This window comes from Hemitrygon akajei, chromosome 9, assembly GCF_048418815.1.
Source record: "Hemitrygon akajei chromosome 9, sHemAka1.3, whole genome shotgun sequence".
Taxonomy (NCBI): Eukaryota; Metazoa; Chordata; class Chondrichthyes; order Myliobatiformes; family Dasyatidae; genus Hemitrygon; species Hemitrygon akajei.
In genome coordinates, this window is record NC_133132.1 from 93,805,505 (window position 1) to 93,827,400 (window position 21,896).

General features: G+C 40.3%; 1 protein-coding gene across 1 annotated transcript; it reads right to left on the reverse strand.

Annotated features, from left to right (window-relative positions):
* Window positions 1-6,680: 6,680 nt before the first annotated feature.
* On the reverse strand, window positions 6,681-11,552 carry ptp4a1 (protein tyrosine phosphatase 4A1). Its single transcript, XM_073056523.1, has 5 exons — window positions 11,421-11,552; window positions 10,482-10,574; window positions 9,835-9,965; window positions 9,152-9,226; window positions 6,681-8,252 (listed from the first exon to the last, which is right to left on the reverse strand). The coding sequence occupies exons 1-5, from the start codon at window positions 11,523-11,525 to the stop codon at window positions 8,135-8,137; spliced, it is 522 nt and encodes a 173-aa protein (XP_072912624.1). The 5' UTR covers window positions 11,526-11,552; the 3' UTR covers window positions 6,681-8,134.
* Between the last annotated feature and the right edge of the window lie 10,344 nt (window positions 11,553-21,896).

Genomic DNA, 21,896 nt, shown 5'->3' on the forward strand with positions numbered 1-21,896 from the left:
TGAGTGACTGATGCCTCTACAAATCAAGGGTGGGAGCCAGGAATTGGGGTTTGTTTTGCTGTCGTTTCGTTGCTTCTTGTGGTTTGCTTTCTTGTGTTCTGTGTTCTGCCAAGCATTATGGGCATGCTATGTTGGTGCCAGAATGTGTTTCAACACTTGCAGGCTGCCTGCAGAACACCCTTGGGTGTCTTGGTTGTTAATACCAATGGCACATTTCACTGTATGTTTTGATAAATAGTCTTGAATCTTCACCCTGAAGAAATACTCTGCACTTAGCAGCTTTGACTTTCAGGAAGTATGCCTCTATCTAGGACTATATGACACTTAACCTATGTCAGTCATCATCATAACCATTTACTCCCTACAGTATGGGAAGCACCTCCAAAACCGGTGATCTCCACCACCAACGTCTCATAGAACATCATCAGATTCTCCTCCAAGCACGCAATATCCTAAAATGGAAATAAATTAGCATTCCATCATCACTGAGTTGAAATCCTCAAACTACCCCCGGCAGCAAACTGGTTCAAGGTGGCAGCTCACAACCAGAAATTCAAACACAAGGATAAAGGTCAGGTTGATAAATTGATATGACAGTCTAATTTGATAGCAGCATTATTGCAGGTTGTTATCAGAACTGATTCCTGTAATGTTAAGGCAGAAGTATGCACTCATGAATTTTACCTATTTATTTAGTTCATGATCTCCCTGAACACCTGAATATTCTTGTTTTCCAAAGAATGAGACAGTCTTTTGGAGTTGGACAGTATTTGGTTATACTACATTATAATTTAAGCAGATAGCAACTGAAACTTACCGTTTCTCTCCAATTTGCAGATTGGACACACAGCATGCTTTAGACACCACACAAAAGGATATTCAAGAAGTGCAGGATACAAACAGAATTGGCAAGTACAGAACTGCCATTTGTTAAAAACTCATGTCTTTCTGATGTGCATGTCTCTGACATGCCTAGTATGTATTTCCCACATTAAGGTGAAGATGAGCAGCTTTCTTGAACCACTGCTCAAACAACTGAAGGACTTGTCTTTATCAGAAGGGAAGCATGACTCAATTACAATGTTGTAAGAATGGAGTTAAACACAGACCATCTCAAGTGAGAACAGATTTCCTTCCCTGAAGAACTCCAGCAAATCTGAAGGCATTCAGAAGCCAAAAGAAGTTTTGTGGCTATCATAAAGGTCAGCTTTAAATTCCAGATGCAATTAATTGAGGTGTGTCTTATGCAAAATGAGTGTGGCTCTTTTACCACTGCTGCATAGGAAATTCATATTTCCATGTGATGTGGGCAGATATTTGACCCATCAGGACAATGCCAACTCTCAGAAATCCAATTTTCCATTTTACATGTAATCTTTCCTACATACTTACCCTTTCTCTCTTAATTCTTTTGCCATCAACCAAATAGGGGTAAATATTTTTTACAGTAACCAATCAACTTGTAGGATGTGGGAGGAAATTCAAGCATTTGAAATGCATAAGTTAGAGTATGCAAAATCCACACCACACCACACCAAGGATCAAAGACGTTTGTCACTGTTATGAGGCAGTAGAACTCCCTGTAGCTGCATTGCGCAAACTGATGACCTAACTTGTGGGACAGCTCACTAGTACACCCTATCCTCGTTATATGCCTCTTCACAGTTACGCAAAGAACTTATTTCTACCAACACATCCTTATATGCATCCAAAACTCAGTTATGTGAGGAGCAATACAAGTCACATGCGCACACCTCACAGTCTCACTGTTGGGATGAGAAGCACCACTTTCCCGCCAATACAAGTCAGGTGAGCGCGCCTCACAATCTCATTCCCACCTGTCTCACATTGGTTTTGGCAAGGTGTGTGTGGATGGATCTTGAGCTCTTTCTTTTAAAAAAAACTTTTTTTATTGAGTTTTCAGATAATTGCAGAAAGAAGAGAAAAAAAGAATACCCTTCCCCCCTCCCCCCTAACATCCCTGATCTTGAGCTCTTAAACTTTTGTTGGTTTTACCTACGGTGCAGTGATTTTGTGCTTGAAATATTTAACTGTGCCTCCTAAGCATCTGATGTCATGTCCTGGGCCATCAGCTGCGCGGCAGAGAATCACTTTAACACTTGAAAAAAAGTTGGAAATTAAAAAACAGCATGGCATCAGGTGAAGGTAACACAGCTCCGGGATGCTACTGCTGGGAACAAAATCTTGCCTTTAAAGTTCTTTTGTTGCCTGACAATGCGCTAGCCAATCCTAAACATTTGGACAGCATTCATCCTAACATAACAGTGCGTTTCCTGTTGCCTAACACAATATCGCTGATTCAACCACTCGACTGAGGTGTGATCCACATTCAAGGCATATTTTTTTTACAACGAACTATCTCTCAGATGCTGCAAGCAACAGACGATTTTGAAAAACCCAGGAGTTTACCAACGGTGAGGGAATGGTGGAAGTTGGAACACTCGGCACAAATGGCGATGGACATGGACCCAAGTTTATAACGGAGTCAGCATTTCAGTCATTCCCTGCCGTCAACCCTTCTTCCCTTCAAACAAATTTATGCTGAAAAACAAAATGTTGCCAAGCAAACAACCCTCACCACTTTCTTCAAACCAGTGTCATTTCCTGCTGCCGGCAGTTGAAAGAGTTCTGTGACTTCCTTCACCCCTTGCTGTGCTTGATATGATCCTGACAACCACAACCATCCACCATCTTATCCATGTAAAGCTGCCTAACACCACAACAACCACTCATCTCCCGGAGCGAACACACCTGCCACTGTTGGTGAGTACTGTACACCTTAGTATGTTTAACTTTCTATGATTTATTACATTGAATATTACCCTAAATTGATAAAATATAATATGAATGTTGCCTTGTGGTACTGCTTTTGTGTTGTATTTGTATGAAAATGTGAATAAATTCCAGATAAAACATATTTAGGGAGCCCTCTGGAATGCATTCCCATTTTCTCCATTTAAATAATCATTCACATTATGCGTCAACTGCGAGGAACGTATCATCCGCGTATAACAAGGATAGGGTGTAGTTCGAAATGCTAGAAATTTGACTAAAAACATTAAGTGGAGGCAAAGCTAATTCAAAGGTGTTACGTGCGTTCATCACAAAGCCAGAACGCAACACATTCAAGGTAGTGTTGGTATCGCTGTCAATGTTGGGAGTGAACAATCTGGGTCCTAGAGCGACGTACTACCCAGTGGTCGGAGAATTTAAACACCAGCCCAGAAGGTCTGGAAAGCCCAGGGGTCAGGTTGACTTTGCTTGCTGTTTTACAAGGATGTTGCCTGGATTGGGGAACATGCCTTATGAAAACAGGTTGAGTGAACTCAGCCTGTTCTCCTTAGAATGACGGAGGATGAGAGCTGACCTGATAGAGGTGTATAAGATGATGAGAGGCATTGATTGTGTGGATAGTCAGAGGCTTTTTCCCAGGGCTGAAATGGCTAACATGAAAGGGCACAGTTGGAAGTAGGTACAGAGGAGATGTCGGGGTTAAGTTTTTTACTCAGAGAGTGGTGAGTGCATGGAATGGGCTGCCGGCAACAGTGGTGGATACGATAGTGTCTTTTAAGAGTCTTTTGGATAGGTACATGGAACTTATAGAGAAATAGAGGGCTATGGGTGAGCCTAGTAATTTCTACGGTAGGGACATGATCGGCACAACTTTGTGGGCTGAATGGCCTGTATTGTGCTGTAGGTTTTCTATGTTTCTATGACTGTCATTCCTCTCTGTGGCGATAAGGCTGTAAACTGATTTGGCGGCTGTTGTCTTGAGTTTTGCAGTGTTTTTGCTCCACTAATTTGATGAACTGAAATCAAGGCTTGGGCCTACTTCAGCAGCTCTGGGGAATGGATATGAAGACTCCATCTGATTCGGAATGCTGTCATTTGCTTCTGTTTGCATGATGCATGTCCTCACCCCCCACCCCTTCTCCGTGCAGTGGTTACGGTCTTTACTATTAAAATTGGCTTCTTAGTTTGTGGCTGCCTGTGAGCAAACAAATCTCAGAGTATAATTTATACATTTTCAATAATAAATGCACTAGAGTATTTGACCAGTTTGTAAGGGTGGCAAGCAAAAATAGAAATAATATTCAGGGTTTTTCCACTTGTTGCATCCATGGCATGTAACAGGTAATCAAATTATAGTGTAATATCATTGGGGTACACCTGCAGCAGACCAGTTAACTACTAAACTAAAAAATCCAAAGCACATAATTAGTTAGTCTCGGCCCAAAACATCGACTGTACTTCCTATAGATGCTGCCTGGCCTGCTGCATTCCACCAGCATTGTGTGTGTTAATTAATTAGTTCCACAGTTGCTGAAGGATACCACAGCACCCAGGGAGAATTGGGATAGTTCTAGTGAAAATGTTTAAACTTCACTTCACTTCACTTACAATTCCCGAGATCAGGACTGACCAAGTTATGCACTAAATATCTAAAGGAGAACCTTTAAGGACACCAACAGTGTGCCAGTGTGTGATTTGAGTATCTCAAACTGATCTCCTGGGATTTTCACAGACAAGTCTCTAGTGCTTAGAGCAGGGTGCAAAAAAAAAACAAAAAAAGCATCCATTGAGAGATCTGAAGGCAAAAATGCCTTGCTCATGAGAGGTCAGAGACTAGCCAGGCTAGACCAAGCTGACAGTAATTCAAATAACCACATTACAATAAAGGTGTTACAGAAGGGCATCTCTGAATGCACACGTTAAACCTTGAAGTGCATGTACTACAGCAGAAGACCAGATCGGATTTCACTCCTGTACCCAATAATGTGGCCACCATGTATGTTCTTTAGACTTGTGGAGAAAAGGCAGTCCACGTAAGATCAATGTGCTGGACAGCCACCTACAAGACTATTACCTTAGGAGGTTGCAGTTACAAAATTTGTAGGTGAAACTTATGAAATAGCTTGTTTTTATCAATACTTACATACAGATGAGCTTCTCATATGCCTACAAACTATTTGAATAGCTTAAAAAGCATCAGGAAGGGTCCATGTAAATTTATTTATATACGAAACATGTAAAACATGCAAAATAGATGAAGATGCACATTTTTTTGGTCAAAGATTAGTCCACAGAAATGTATGTGTACCCCTATTTATCCAAGAACAGTAGAACACAACATGAATGACTTGACAAGTTGATCCTTACTGGCAGTGACTGATGTTGCCTAATCAGCACAGCATTTGATGCAGTGGAAATGTTAGTGATGTTAGGTCTCATAGAATACTGTACACGGTACCAAGGGAGCCATCAATGGAGATTCCATGACAGTGAATTCACACCAGATACTGAGAACTATAACTTACATTGTGGTTGTCCATTGACAGCAGGCCCTCCAGGTATTCTCACCTGGTTTAGCCCAGCTGTTGAAGTGGTGTACCAAGGTGTGGCCACTGTCACATGCAAAGATACTTGGAGCCACAGAGAGGTTAGTGTCCAAAGGTAAGTGGGCAGCCCCAAAATAAACATGATAAGCCCCTTCAGAGGTGCTACCCCTCCCCAGACGTCCATGCAAACAGCACAATGACATATACCATAGTGCAACATAGAACTAAACATATCAAACTGACATCAGGCAGAGCAGAGTAATGATGATGCTTAACTGAGACTCCTTTGCTTACATCTTCGGAAACAGCTCTATTTTCATCTGTAATATCTTTATTTTTCCCTTTCAGGGCTCTTTTGAAGACCCTGGCCTTGAGTTACATGCTGACCAGTTCTTTGTGGGAATGGGACCCATGCTCAGGGTTTCAGAACTGGCCATTGTTAGGTATGCCAAGGGCTTGGCCCAAGAGTCTGGCTTGGATTTGGAAGCCCAAGATCTCAGGGCCCTTGAGACAGGCGGATTGAGGGTCGTTGTCCCGCGTATCATCGGGGGGAGTTGAAACATCTACGGCTGTGTGCCTGCAAATCCGAGATCTTTAAGATATTCAGGCACAGAGCTCGAAAAAAGCAGCTATTAGGGAGAGAGAGGCCATGGTATGTTGCAAACCAGGTAAAACACGAAGTCTTTGGGCTAACTGCAAATCTGTGTCTTTGCCATTGCTTTGCTCACGCTTCAGTGCTCAATGGTGGTGCTGATGTTTTATTTGCCATTGGGATTGTTGCTCACTGCTGCTTATGCACGGGGGGTGGGGGACATTGGGGTTCTAACAACTACCATTGATATACCGTTTGTTACCTGCAGTCAAAAGTTAAAGCATGGAGCAGATTCTTCCTTTATACAGAGACCCAAGTACAATTTATGTATATGAGAAACACAGCCTCTACATTTTACATGAAATGCTTTGAAATGAATTTACTAAGCATGCCACTGTTGACCTGAAATTGATGCTGCTAGGTTTTGTCGATTATAATCAACTCATTTAAACAGTCTTCAATAAATGATGAAAGTAATGAAGAAAATCTAAAGAAACTGTTCAGTTTCTAAATTCAGAAACTCAAAACAATCGAATGCTAGTATCAGCATAGTTCAAGTTACTAGATCACAGTATAAAGAATCTCACTTATTCAGGCTAAATCCTATAACTTTAACATGTAACAAAGTTCTCAAATCTTCCAATTTTGAGTTGGCTGGACCCAAAATAAATGCATCTTTCAAACATGAAGTAAACAAAATTTGCAAACAAAAAGGCCATTTACAAAGATTTGCTTTTTCCCCCACTTTATTTCAGATGACAAAGCTCTCGCACTAGATTTTAAACAAGCTGGTGAATGCTGGCAAATTATTTCTCCCACAGAACTGTACCACACGCTCCCAAAACAGTATAAATATGGTTTATCTAACATTAATACAACATTGCTTCAAATTACATAATTAAATGATCAAGTATCCAAGAATTAACTTATGCAATCAAAAGGCATACAAAATATTACAGACATCATAGCCTGCATAGTTTAAGCAGAAACTCAAAAATTATGCTTCTGACAAGTTGGTAAATTTCCAATATTACATCAAGAAAGATTACAAGTTTCAGAAAGTTACTGTACAGTATGAATTTAGCTACAACAAAGCATTTCTACCTTTAAAAAAACAATTACTCTGTATGTAACGGGCACACCCCAGTGTACATTTTCTGCACAACACAAAAGGCAACATACCAATATTAGATAGCAACCCCATCCCCCCACCAAATCATTGTCTCAGGCTCTCCCTTTGGATCAATTGTGGAGTGCCAGTAAGGCTTCATTTTGAAAACTTAAAACTCGTGTGCTTCTATATGCTGAGCTTTGCAAAATGCATTCGAGTGAACCAAAACATTTGGGACACTAGTGTGACAAAGGGACAGATTTGAATGAATGGTTTATTTTATGATTCAACTAAAATGCATTAAGCCTTTTTGAAAATACAACATAGATAAGAGGGCATTCAAACGTACTGTTGACTCTTAAGTTATCAATTTCTTTTGAAGTAACCTAGACATCTGTTGTGCAGCAATTAGATCTAGTGCGACTGTGAGAGGGCATGTAAACAGTGTTGAAACGTATCATGATCAGCCAGAGTTAAACCTTTTGGCGCTAGCGTGCAGGACACTCAATTGAAGAATCTCTGTACACGATTCATGTAGCATTGACCAATTCAGGCATACTTTCAATGAGATATCAAAAAGCCGACAAATTGTTTAGCAATGCACAGTGTCTCAAGACAGGAAGCAGGGTGGAAGTGGGAAGGGAGGAACTGCTCAAGAGGTTCCAGCTTTTTACAGACATATGGAACATCGTAAATAAATTGTGGAAGCAATTTGTTGCTCAATTTAGCCATTCTTCTTCGCATCTGTAAACAGCACAGGTACACATGCTGTATTTCACAGCTGTTAAAATAATTAATGTGGACAAGAGTCTATACTTTGAAACCAATTGTGGAGGGACCCTCTTATTCTAGTTCAGAAACATACAGCAGCAACTCTAAGCTCACAAGAAGTGGATTTGAAGGCAAGAATCTCAGGGTTTAAAACAAAACATCACCTTCATCGCTCAACTCCTAAGGAAGCACCAGTAGACATTACAAAGCACATCTAAAAACTTCATGTTCTTCTGCTGAATTAGCCAAGCTGGCCATCTTCAATGCCTTCAAATGAATTAAGTGATCAATCCTCTGGTATTATTGGATGCAGCAGTTATTCCGATGACCATTGGAATCCTTGAAGCGCAGACGCATTTTGGGACGGTATTTCTCCAAGTACAGGAGCTGCTTACTATTAAAGGCCCCACGTCGTTTCCTGTTTTAAAATACAAAGGCTATATAAGTGCTTCCACTCAAGTGGCAGTTTTCTACCATTCAATAAATTGCCTAAAACAAAGTCCTTCAGTTATCTACATTCTCCGATACTAATATTAATCACTGTATTTGGCTACTTATGCTTTATTTTCTAAAAGCACTAGATCAAACACCAACAATTATGCACAGCACTAATAACAAAGTGGACAGATGATATCCACCACATGTGGGATAGCTGCCATGTTCCTAGAGTATTTGGGTTTTCTTCACTAATGCTTAAGTGTCTTTTAGGAAAGGAGATGGGAGAAATACATCCAATGCTACCATTAAAGCAACGTTTTACAGTCTGTGAGGCACCAAAGAGGTAATTGGCCCACATACTTCAAACTGTACAAATTAAATGGCAAGTAAAGAAAGGAAGTTGAAGGTTACACTGGTAAGATAAGTAAAATTAGTGGAGGAGAGTGGGGAACTTGTGGTTCCTGTTCTTTCGATGTTGCAAGAAAATTAATAGGAAAAGGAACTTTAAATGCTAAGACAAGCTTCCCTCTCTCTCAAAGGAATATTTAGCACAAACTAGTAATTTACTAGGGAGCATTTGAAATTAGTTGAAAATTCATGGGCTGCTGCACATTAAAAGCGACATTTCCAAACTATTGCGAAATAGTATTGCCTAAAGGGTGAGAAAACAACTGCTTTCAAGCATGCAGTGATGAAATAGATATAAACTCAATGCACAGCATACATCAAAGTTTTAACACTAAAAGATCAGCTTCATATCTTTTGGTAACAGTCAGTTCCTTGACAAGTTAACTCTGGAACTTTTGACTTTGAATTTTTTTTGCAGAAAATAACTTCATATCAGCACAGATTTTACAGGACAATATAAACTTCACTTACTGTCGAATGAACTGAACTGCATCTTCATACTTCATTCCACATTCAATTAGCGCCAAGGCCACCAGAACTGGAGCTCTGTTTAAAAACATTTATTTCAATCTTAGATCATGTCACTACTAAAAAAAATGCTAGTGACATCCATCATGCTTCTAAACCTACCTGTTATAAACCCAGCTTACTCCCCATAAATCATACAGCAATTCACACTACAGTGCAGTTGAAATAAGTTATGCTCCACTAATTGCTTTATTGTTGGACCTTTCTCAGAAGAGATCTGCCTCAGAATTCTACTCTTCCCTGCTGCCTTAAGTTCGATATACACCATTCTTGTACCCTTAAGTCTCCAGGCATCTTATGACCCCTTAACAGAATTCCATGTAAGATAGTGTGATCAAACCAAATTTAAGGAAAGTTGAATTTAGTGATTATTTGAGATGGTTGCAAAAGAATCAGGTACGAATATTAGTCCAATGTCAACAAAACATTCACAATGTGTGTGTTCATTATTTGGTTCTTGCTCCATATTCCTTCCTGACTAGGCTAACATTTGGCTCAACAATTCTCTGTTCAAATGACATTTTCCCTTCCTCTCTGGAACAAAGATTTCCTCTTGAATATTCTATACAAATGAAGAATATAAGCATTATTCAAAGACTGTGGATTAAAGAATGTAAAATACACACCGTCCAAGTCCTGCCACACAATGGACAGCAACACAACAACCAGGCTCTTCTCGGAACTTAACTCTCAAAAGGCTAAGCCAATCATCGACAATCTGGTTGGAAGGTGGAGCACCATCATCAAAGGGCCAGTCCTGTTAAAGAGACAGTTCCGATTGTTATAAATAAGCCAATTTACTAGTTTATATCAACATATCTATTATGCAAATACAGCTTGTGCCAAAGCTTTTGCTAATTGAACTTGTATTTTGGCATCCTTTATGATCTATTGAATATAAACCAAGGTAGTCTGTAAAATTGTCTTCTGCCAGAACCTAAGGGTTAAGAGTCCATTGGAAGGTTTAACAACCATGTTAAGCCAGATACACCAATTTAGCATTCATGCAGGCCATAAGTTGCCTTAGCTTGTATTACAACAGGAATCAATTCTAGTCCAATATAAAAGCATGCAAACATTTGAGTTAACCTGGATACAATCATACTGATAATTCACTCTTCTCAGGACAACCACAAATGGTCAAACCAGGCATAGGATCTTACAAAGGTGGGGCACAGACTAAATCATTAGAACATACTAGATCAGAACTATTTTGTAATTGAGTTATTAAAATAGAAATGACAATTTAAAACTAAAATCAAGTTTTACTCACCAAAAACTGAATGCCTTCTTTTTCAACTGGAGATGTATCATAAGTTGCTTCACATACTCTAACAACTGTGGTAACACTGTATTTCTTCAATTCCTGAAAAATCATTTGGTATGGTAAAAGACCCGTTGTAGATTTGATAGTAATCAGCACAATGTATTGCTTTTATCCAAAATTTTACTAATTAGCCCCCTTGATTTTAGTCTATTCCAAGTCAAGGGTTTTAGCCTTCAATGTTTCCCAAACTCCCATTTACTTTTAAATTGCAGTATTTGCTACTCAATGAGCACTTGCTCTGGCGTACAACTAAATACTCTAAGATTGCAACTTTCAAGCTTGAATTATCCAAGGATGTGCTTTAAAAGACACATGAAAACAACAGTCTTCTGTAAAGGACTGAATGGGGAAAGAACTTCAATCAAATTTTATCTAAAAATTTCTGTGTCAATGAGTAAATTGAATTAGTGTCAAAACTTAAAACTGCAAAGCTCAGATACAAATTCCATAAATAGAAACCATCTATTCCTCCATTAGCTTTAACTGCTTCAGTGTCCCAATCACCCAACCATCAGCAGGACGATGCAACCATCAAACAGTGGTGTCCTGCAGCTGAACTATATCCAATTTTGAACAAAAACATTGCATATGTCCATGACTGATCTTCAGAAGATCAATTGTGGCAAATAATCTCATCAGATAAAAGAAAATCAAGAGCAACCCCCAAGAGCATTACATGGATTAAAATGGCATCAATGATCATATGGTCTGTGCAAACTGCATTTCGACATTTTACTGGTAAAAGCACATCTCCATATAGAAACTTGAGATTGTATTATTTCTGTTAGTAGGACAGAAACACCAGGAAGAGAGTAAACCCAAGGAGTGGGAAATTACCAGAATACTAAATGATAAACATTTAATTCCTTCAAAATGGATTCTCACCTCTATGAACTTATTTAAGGTTGCATTGGTAGGGTTGTGTGTGATCAGGAATCTCATGTTTTTGTAGGTAATTTCCACAGGTGCTGGGCGATTCATTCGAGCCATTTTCTTATAAAAATGCACAAATCTTAAAAAGTGAAAAAACTATCTGGCAAAAAAAGCTGAAAATAAAGGTTCAGTTCTGTTTAATTCCACCGCCAATGGAGTGCTTACACTTTTGAAGGCTTTTGATGAAGCTCTTGACAAGCAGCAAATCTTCAATCCAGTAATACTGTGACCAACAAAAAATACAGCCCACTTGAGTTACCCCATCCAGATACAGTCTCCAATGAATCTTCTTCTATTACTCCCAGTTGCTGGTAATCTGCTCTTGAGGGGGTTTATTAAGTGGAATAGCAGTAGACTTCTACAGTTCACTTGTCTGCATAGATGTCGTGCTGTGCCTGGCAGTAGTCTCCACTGCCCTTCAGAAACTCCATAAATGTGTGACCTAGAACACCACAGAACTGCTGCAATAAAAAGAAAAAGACATTAACTAGAACATTTTATTGGACGCGTACATTATTCTTTTCCTATATTAAGTGAAAGTAACTAGGTAAAGTATTCAAAATCTTCCCATAAACAAGTTAGTAACTAAAAATATAAAAACATGTTGATAAGATACTGATCTGATGAAAGCTGTCAAGGCTTTGACTAATGTATCAACAAAATTTAGTAATGATAATTTCAGAATCAGAAATACCATTTCAAAGCCAATCAATTCATCCAAGATATCTACTTGGCAAAAACATTTTGCTAAAGCTTCAGATTCTACTTGCTCCTCCACCAACTTCAATATATTACCACGTGCCCTTCCCTTGCTTTCTAGTACATCAGAACTCTACAATTAGACTTTAAAATGCAAATACACAAACCTGTCTACTTAAGACAAAAAAGGCTTTGTCTTGAATGTCCAAGTATTAACTTTGCAATTTAATAGTGATTTGAATTCCATGCAAATGACCAGTGAGAATGGACGAACGTGCACACACACACACACGCTTATATACACAATAACAATGTTTGTTCCTCCAGCAACAAGATGTTGGAATGCAGATTAAAAGTCAGTAGGCAGGCAGAAACCAATGGAGTGTAACTGTGTACAAAGTCCTGTGTTTTTATGTTATCATTAGGAAGTTCCTTTCCAATCTCATTCCGCTTCAATACGCATTTCCAAATCACAGACTGCACTGTTGATTTCTAGAAGGGTTTTGCATCACCTAACACTAATACATTTCAAGTAGATGTGTTCAATTTCAGAAGTTCTCTATTTCAGTAATTCTCCATTCTGCTAATGCAACAGAATACAAAGATTAACACTGTTAAAGCAAGACAAGAGAATTAATTCCAACTGGATAACATAGCATTCAATTATATTAGATTGCATCAAATCTAGTTACATCTGATTTTGTCACCTCAAACCCTGAAACCTTGCTGAGAATCTTTTTAACCAAGTACAGCAAAACAAGCACCTTACATGAAACTGAGCACTTTGATGCGAGGTATGTAAATTTATAAAAAGAAATTGTCAAATGGAAGCAAAGTAGACAAGAATTAACTTCATATAGCAACCCCTAAATGTACTTAAACTCTCACTGAATGCTGTGCAGACACCTACACCTGTTCAAGAGATAAGCACATCTACAGCATACTCCAAGTAATCTTGCCCTACATACAGCACTACAAGGAAATAGCTACTTTCTAGATTGGAAGAATCACACAGGTTGGTAAGACAACTGCAAGTTACCCCTTGTGTAGGGAGGTATGTAGGGTTAGTACAGGTGCATGCTTGACTTGAGCAGACTCAGGTGATCAAAGGATTTGTTCCCATGTTGCATGACTACAGCCTTTAATATAAACCTCACTAACAAAATGGTGATTTCATCAAAGGGTACATCTGCTTGCTGTCATGCACAGTGAACTATGAAGATAGAAGACTTTGCCTTCCAATCAAATGATAGAAAGCTATGTTACTGCCTTAAGACAACCAAGTGGTCCCTAACCAATGTTGATCACATCCCATTTCAGACACCAAGAATAAAATCAAAGTGAAGACCGCAGGCACCACTGAGCTCTACGACTGAATTTTTGTACATGACAGGAAAAGGATATCTTCTACTGCATCCTATAGCAAAGTCTGAAGAGTTAGCATCTAACCAATGCATATCCCCAAATGAAGATAAATAAACCTAACACGAGGAAATCTGCAGATGCTGGAAAGAGATTTGAAAGTAGTGGGGGGAGGGGGAAACACGAAATGATAGAAGACCGGAGGGGGTGGGATGAAGCTAAGAGCTGGAAAGGTGATTGGCAAAAGTGATACAGAGCTGGAGAAGGGAAAGGATCATGGGACGGGAGGCCTCAGGAGAAAGAAAGGGGAGAGCACCAGAGGGAGATGGAGAACAGACAAACAACTAAAAATGTCAGGGATGGGGTAAGAAGGGGAGGAGGGGCATTAACAGAAGTTAGAGAAGTCAATGTTCATGCCATCAGGTTGGAGGCTACCCAACCGGTATATAAGGTGTTGTTCCTCCAACCTGAGTTTGGATTCATTTTGACAATAGAGGAGGCCATGGATAGACATATCAGAATGGGAATGGGACGTGGAATTAAAATCTGTGGCCACTGGGAGATCCTGCTTTTTCTGGCGGACCGAGCGTAAGTGTTCAGCGAAACAGTCTCCCAAATCTGCACTGGGTCTCACCAATATATAAAAGGCCACACCGGGAGCACCAGACGCAGTATACCACACCAGCCGACTCACAGGTGAAGTGTCGCCTCACTTGGAAGGACTGTCTGGGGCCCTGAATGGTGGTGAGGGAGGAAGTGTAAGGGCAGGTGTAGCACTTGTTCCGTTTACAAGGATAAGTGCCAGGAGGGAGATCGGTGGGAAGGGATGGGGGGACGGACGAGTGGACAAGAGAGTCGCGTAGGGAGCGATCCCTGCGAAAAGCAGAAGGGGGGGGGGGGGGGGGGGGAGGGCAAAATGTGTTTGGTAGTGGGATCCCATTGGAGGTGGCGGAAGTTACGGAGAATTATATGTTGGACCTGGAGGCTGGTGGGGTGGTAGGTAAGGACAAGGGGAACCCTATCCCAAGTGGGGTGGCGGGTGGATGGGGTGAGGGCAGATGTGCGGGAAATGGGAGAGATGCATTTGAGAAACGCATAAATAAACCTAGTTTGAGAGAGCACACACAAGGTACTCACAGTGTACAATGAATTCTGAAAATGCAGCAAATCATTATCAAATGGGATTAAAAGTTTTAAGTATATAAAAAAATAAAATAAATAAAACAGCCTAATAGAGAAAGTACCCAAGGACCAATCACTGAATACAAATTGCGAAGCTCAAGGAAAGAACATGCTGTCTCCACTTACATACCAGTGAAATAACCACAAGGGTCAAAAACAAGTCCTAAATGGCTCAAAGATTTGAATCTGAATACTGGTCAAGAGTAGATTAGTCATGAGACACAAGATATGAAACAGTAGATTGAAAAAGGCCTACATTCAAACAATTGATAAAAGAATTGAACTGGGTGCAAACTGAATGATCTAATTTAAGTCAGGAATTTACCAAAATACAATACTAATCATTATTAAAGAGGACATCAACTATATGAAGGTCACACAACTTGTGCCTGAAAAATGGCCATTCATTGGAACCAAACCACCCAAGATGATTTGAACTCTAGTAAAGTTAAAATAAATATCAACTTGCTCACTGGTGGGATTTTTTTTTTTAAAAAAATCACAAAACATACACAGCAGCTAAATGAAGTCCAACTCACAAGTTGAGTTTGAGGCAATTTATAATTTACCAATAATTAAATGCTGAAATAGTGATGCCAGTCTTTTCTAGTTATGTTAAATAGCAGTTTGTTCAGTACATACTTATTAGCCCCGTGCATTCCACTTTTGAGTTGAGCAGCAAAGCAACCCAACCCAACTGAAGAAATTGTCTAGCATGGTATCACAACCTTCATACAGTGTGAAACTTCTTACTCTACGACCACTTGTGTTCTCTAGTTGTACTTTCCTCTCAAGTACCAAAGATTTACAGGATGATACATTGCTGCAAATTGCCCCATCGTGCATACGAGAGATAGAATATTGGAATGGGAGTAGAAGAAATGCAGGGAGTATGGCTGGTTCTTCTGACAATAACAATTCAATTAGAGCAAATTGCACTGTAGACAAGACAAAATACTATGCACATTGCATGATTTTAGTGATGACTAGTGCACGGAAGTAGGGTGCAAACTCAGCTTCATTCTAACAGGTCATGTCTGACAACGGTTGGTTTATATTGAAAATCAGGATACTGCAGAGGATAGAAACCTGAAACAAAATGAGTAAACGTTACAATACTCACATCTGGCAGCATCTGTGCAAAGAGAAACAGCTCTGATACATTAGAATCTTCTGAGTATGTCCAGCATTTACTGCTTATATCATAGAAAGTTTAGACTGGTGAAATGAATGAAAAGCACTTTAACCCCTGGCTTTACTGTTTGAAAGAGATTAACAGGATGTGTGGCTGATGATAGGAGTAAAGAAAAAATTGAACTACAGTTTAGGAACAACCAAGCAATCAAAACAAGCAGTGTAAAAGGGGAAAAAGAACAGCAAATGTCAGCAATGCAACACATCCTCTTTGGTCAATTACCATGGTTGCAGTCTGACGTGTATACAGAACGTATTACAATTAGTTACATAGGCCTGAAATACAAAAAAAAGAATGCCAAAGATCAAAAGATATTTATTTTCAAATTTATCTGGTCCTGCATTGCTTTGAGTTTAAATCCTCATCATAATATTCATATCCAATACCAATTTTTGCCCTTTCCGAAACTGAATCTGTTTAAGCTCTAAAACTTGCTGTTTTAGAGCAAGTTCTAAAACATGCCAATTGTGAATACCATGTTTTCTCATGAACAATTCCCTAGCACTGCCCAATTCAAGCAAATACCTTAGTTACACCTACAAACCTAGTCATTATCACCCTTGCATTTTTCTTGAATTTTCCTTGAATCTTCAAAATTATTCGGATTTTGTTGCAATAGGTATAGTACATAAATATCTTGGCCTTTTGGGATTCAAATGGTTAAAATAATTCTCACAAAGAACAATGATTCCCTTTATGGTCAAAGATAGTTATAATTTGTTTCCATTTTCACCTGTATGCCAGAAGTGAAGATCATGTGAACAATTCTACAAATATGCTAACAAACCTGGTTTGAACTCAAGCAACTTGATTTAAGCACCAAGAATCAAAACTAATGAATTAAACAAGTTCATTTTTTGAAAAGAGATAAATTGTGCAGTTCAGGTATTTCCCTTTAGGCAACAGCTCCACCCAAACCCTGATCACATGTGGAAGATTTTGCAGACACTCTCAAAATCAAGTATACAAGTCCATCTTTCTATAGTCGCAGTCAACAAGTTATTGCGTCACTTGTCATTTGAAAGCACTAAAGCTCAAACACAATTTTAATAAATAAATATTTCTTGGAAACTGTGCGTCACAGGGAAATTCTAAAGGCAGGTCATGGCCGGAGGTTTCATGTGCAGTCTAACTTGTTTGGCAGAGAGGTACAAAAAGATACAATCATCTCCTGGTCTTCCTGATGAGGTATAAAAGTGCACGAGGAACTTGGAACAATCCTCTAAGCTCACTGTTATTTTCAGGATAACTCCATGATGTTCATCTCATGTTCCTGAAAAGATGTCTTCACTAACTTCATACTGGCCAGAGAAAATGAGTTACTAATATAAAAGCTCCTATCAATTACTTTGTTTTTAGAAAGGATTAATTTAGTCTGCCTCTGAACTGAGGAAGCAGTGGCACTGAACTGGGACCACACAAGTGTTTGAATAAGGACAAAGACCTCCTTCTAGAGTATTAGTGAACTAGATTGGTTTTCACCATAATCTGATCATCACATGTTTACTGTTACTAATACTGGCTCGCTCTAATTCCACATTTATTTAATCACTTGGATACAAATTCTCTAGCTACCTCATTGGGATTCAAATTTATGTCTCTGCCAAGGTGAACTCCAAATTTTGGCAGCTGGTTTATTCGCTTTACTAATCTTTACACCCCTGTGCTTTTGTCTACATAATAACCTCAGTCCCAATGTAAAATGCCTAACTGCATTTTGCTAAATCCTTAACTTGACAAAACTAACTAGCAATTGAGATTGAAAACATTTTCTTGTACCAGGTATCTTACTTGAAAATTTGCACAAAACATCACTGCAGCAAAGTGCAAAACTGTTTTTGAACTGTAAAGCAAGTGACTGGTGCAGAGTGAAGCAAGACAGTAACCTTAAACAGATTAGAACAAGGTCCAAGATCAAGATTTTTTGTTCAGGAAGGAATGTTCCACTAACAAAGGATCAAAATACACAAATTAAAATTCAGATGTAGAGGGAATCTCACTTCAAACAAGTTTGCAGTTAGGAATTGGCATCTGTGGCAAGTGAGCAATCTTTGCAACTCAGTCAAATCTATTCAAACAATGCATAGCTGCATACTCTATTGCACATATTTTGGAACTGAACCACAGAATTTGTTAAAGCATATGCAATGGATAAAAGCAGCTTTCACGAAATATTACTTCCCCCCCCCCCATAAAGGTACTTCCTAAATAACACAAGGAACTATTTGGATACTTTTTGTACTGATGTTTTTTTTAATTAAGTAACCTTAAAAGGGATCTTTCACAATGTCTCCTTCACACTTGACAGTCATGCCTCAGAAAATAAGGGAACTCCACTGTCATAAAGTAAAAACGCAAGGCAGCCAAGATTCGAGCAACAGGTGTACAGACTCGAGAGCCTATTTAATCATCTTAAAGACTGAATTTAAGGGATGTCAAATACACTCACTTAACATCACACGTTGGAACACCAACATATACTAACTAGTTGCCACACACCAAATTAAACTGCATTGCGATACGTATCAACGCCATCCATTTTAAACTGAACTACCGTGGGGCAAATATTGAAATCTTCACTCGGCCAGCTGAAGGTGGGGACTTGCGTTAACTGAACAGAATCTCACAGCCACCATGCGATTTTACACGTTGCGCGGAGTCGGAAGCCCACCGGCGAATTTTCTCAGAAACAATGAGCACATTGGCAGCACAATCGGCACAAAAGAAAAACCACTCGGGCCGAACTTTCGATCGAAATGGGTTGCAGAAAACGAACATGCACCTACAAGGCGTCTCTCAGGAACCAGGGACACGCCACGAACGCTTTGCCAGCAGGGAAGTGCACGGTAATGCGTCTCCGGTGTTGTACATTGCAGGAAACGTGGCAGCCGAAGGCGGTGAGCACGGCAAGATCCCTGCACTGCGCCGAGCCAACAGAGGACGGTCACAACCGGCGGGGCAGGGCGCTGACCCGCCCAGGGAGGAACAGCCGATACAGGAAAGCTGCAGTGCAGGCGCACAGCAAGACTCCAGAGGCGAACCACCGGGATGGGTCGCAGGAAGGGGAGCTCTCTCAGGGGTGTGGGGATTGGAGGGAGATCCTGCTTCCGGCCATGGTGTACTTCTTCACCGCGCCGCGGGCAGGGCAGAGGTGGCCCGGGCTTCCGCCAGCCAGCCACGTTATAAAGGCAGAGGAGCCATCTTAGCGGCGCCGGGTGTGCGTGGAGGGACCCGCACTCTCAACGCCACCGGAGCGCGGAGTGGCTGGTAGCGTAGAGGGGGAGGGGAGAGAAAGCTAACAATCCAACAACCCCCCCCCACCCCCACCTCACACACACGTGGACTCGGGACTTGGCCGGCGCCCTTCCCCCATCATCCAAGCCGGGGTTTGACAACCCCGACCCGGTCGCACCCTCTTCCCCGCCACGGAACGCAGGGGCCACCGTTACCGGCGCTCACCCTCCCCCTCTCAATTCGCCGCACGTTGCACCTCGCACCCGCTCGGGAATGCGCGTGCAGCAAGCGAGGGGCGACGCGCGCCCCCCGCCCGCCCCGGACACGCGCTCGCCGCTTACACTTACAGGGATGTGCTTACTCATTGAAGTACGAGTCTCGCTCAGGCGCCCCGCTCCGCTCCACGCTGCCCAGACTGGCCTTTATTTTTTATTTCACTGTAGTTCAGCTTCCGCCGCCGGCGTTTCTCCTCTCGCCTGTGGCCTCGCACAGCTTTCTCCTCTTTTTCTTGATCTTCGTCGTCTTCTTCCGCCACCCCCTTTCCGCAACAAACCTCCGTCTCAGGTTCCCGCGTCAACCTCCGCCCCCGCCTGCAGCTCGCCTTTTTATTACCTTCCCGGCGGCTGACGCACCTACTACGTCATCCAGAGCTCCGCCAATCACAGAGACGCGCAAGAGTGAGAGAGGGAGGAGGAGGAGGAGGAGGAGGAGGAGGAGGAGGAGGAGGAGGGGGGGAAGAACGCGGAGATGAGCCGGCGCGAGCCGGTTAGCGCGAGTTAGCCTGACCCAGGTTGGGACGGTCCGCCCGGGATCGCCAGTTCCGTAGGAGGGAACTGTGTGGGTGCCCTGCTGATCACTCATGCTGTGTAATGCTTTTTTTACTTTAAAATGTTCGCGAGAAGAATATGAAAAAGAGAATACGAAAAAAACGCAGAATTACGTGTGCTTCGGCACAGAGCTTATTATGTGAAAATGTCACTTTCATATTTCTGATGTGGTCACGAGTGCTACTAATGTTATAAATAAATGCCCACGTATTTTGGAATTGCAAGATGGAAAATACACTTAAGTGTCTCCCAGCTTCCCTGCGCCCTCCCCCCAGCCTAGGTCGTACGTGAACATTGTAAGCGAAAGTCTGCATGATAAATAGAGTGCTTCCAAGACAACTGGATCACGATTTGTTGAGTTAGGTAGCAGAATCGGGAAGATGGCATTTATCCCGACGCGATGAACATAAAATTAATAAAGGAAAATCTGAAGTCCACAGAAACGTACAAATTACGATGACCAATGAAACTTTGTGAAAATGAAATGAATTTGAACATTTGAATTAAAGACTTCAAATGAATTTGAAGTTTCCTTTGGAAATCAGTGAACACATTGAAACAGGTGTTCAATGACCCCCCCCCCCCCCTTTTGTTAACGTCTGTTTTGCAAACTTATGATAAAGTATGCTATTTTTAGGAGAACGGAACAAAACATATTTGAAAAATGAAAGGTCAACAGATTCTAAAGAATATTAAGATTAGATAAAAACAAAATGTATGACAGACTGCAATCTTTTGGAACAATGCATCAAAATACATGCCAAATTTAACCCACCATATATCTCAGAATGAAGCTTGCAGGGCTAAATTAGTATTCACCTGAATAATATTATGAAAACTAAGAAACATTTGCAAAAGTTACATATTTTTCAATTATGGTTTATGATCATACTTTCCTGCAGGGTATGTTACATTGCTGTCTTTAAATAAAATATTCAAAGGTTCAATAATATCCAATTCCTATTACAGATAAATATTTCAATTATTTGTAAATAAAAGGAAGCATTAGATTATAACTTCTGTAAGAAAATTACAGGTGGTAATTATAATTGAACTATATCGTAGCTACAAAAGCAATGCTGGAATCAAAATTTAAAACAGGAACTGTTCCAATTGCTCAACAGGTTAAGTCAGATGTCAGGGTCAATGAACTTCTGCAATTTTTTGTATTTAAAATGGTGACTTTCTTCTAGCCTAAGTATCACCAGTGCTTTCTGTTCATAGACAATGTCCTTCTGCTTTGTCAGTCACATGATGCACTAATAATGAAACTAATAATAATCCCAGCAATTGATCTTTTTTCCAATTAGGGGGCAATTAATTTAGACAGGTGAGATAAACCCCGAAGCATGCAGAACTTTCAAAACCAAAGCTTCAAAGTCACTTGTTGCTCCCAAACATGCTAGAATCACCACATGCATGTATCAACTTTCTTAGATCCCAGAATATCCTCTCACATTAATAATAGCTCCTCCATATTAAGTCCTCAAAGAAAACCGGCAACAAGCAAAGATTATAGAACTTTAGTACATAAGAAACAGGAGTAAGACCCCATGAGCCAACCCTACCACTATGTAACTTAAAAATGAATAGATGTATACACTGTACAGTATATGGTTTATTGTTACGTCTTTGAGCATCTTCATATTGCATGTCTTGTTAAATGTATTGCACTTGGGAAAACTAACTCTGTAACCGTAGTATTTTACAATAAGTATAATGCAATTGACTAGTAGGATGCCATAACAGAAATATTAACTCCAAACTGAAATATTAAATACAAACTGTGATTATAGTAGTTCCATTAACTATTTGACATTTGTTTTACAGCCTCCTGACAAACTTGAGGAAAAGTTTGCAATGAAAACAAACCCAGTATCATTCTCCAAAGCTATTTACATGGAATGACTAATTCACTTGTGAGGCTGA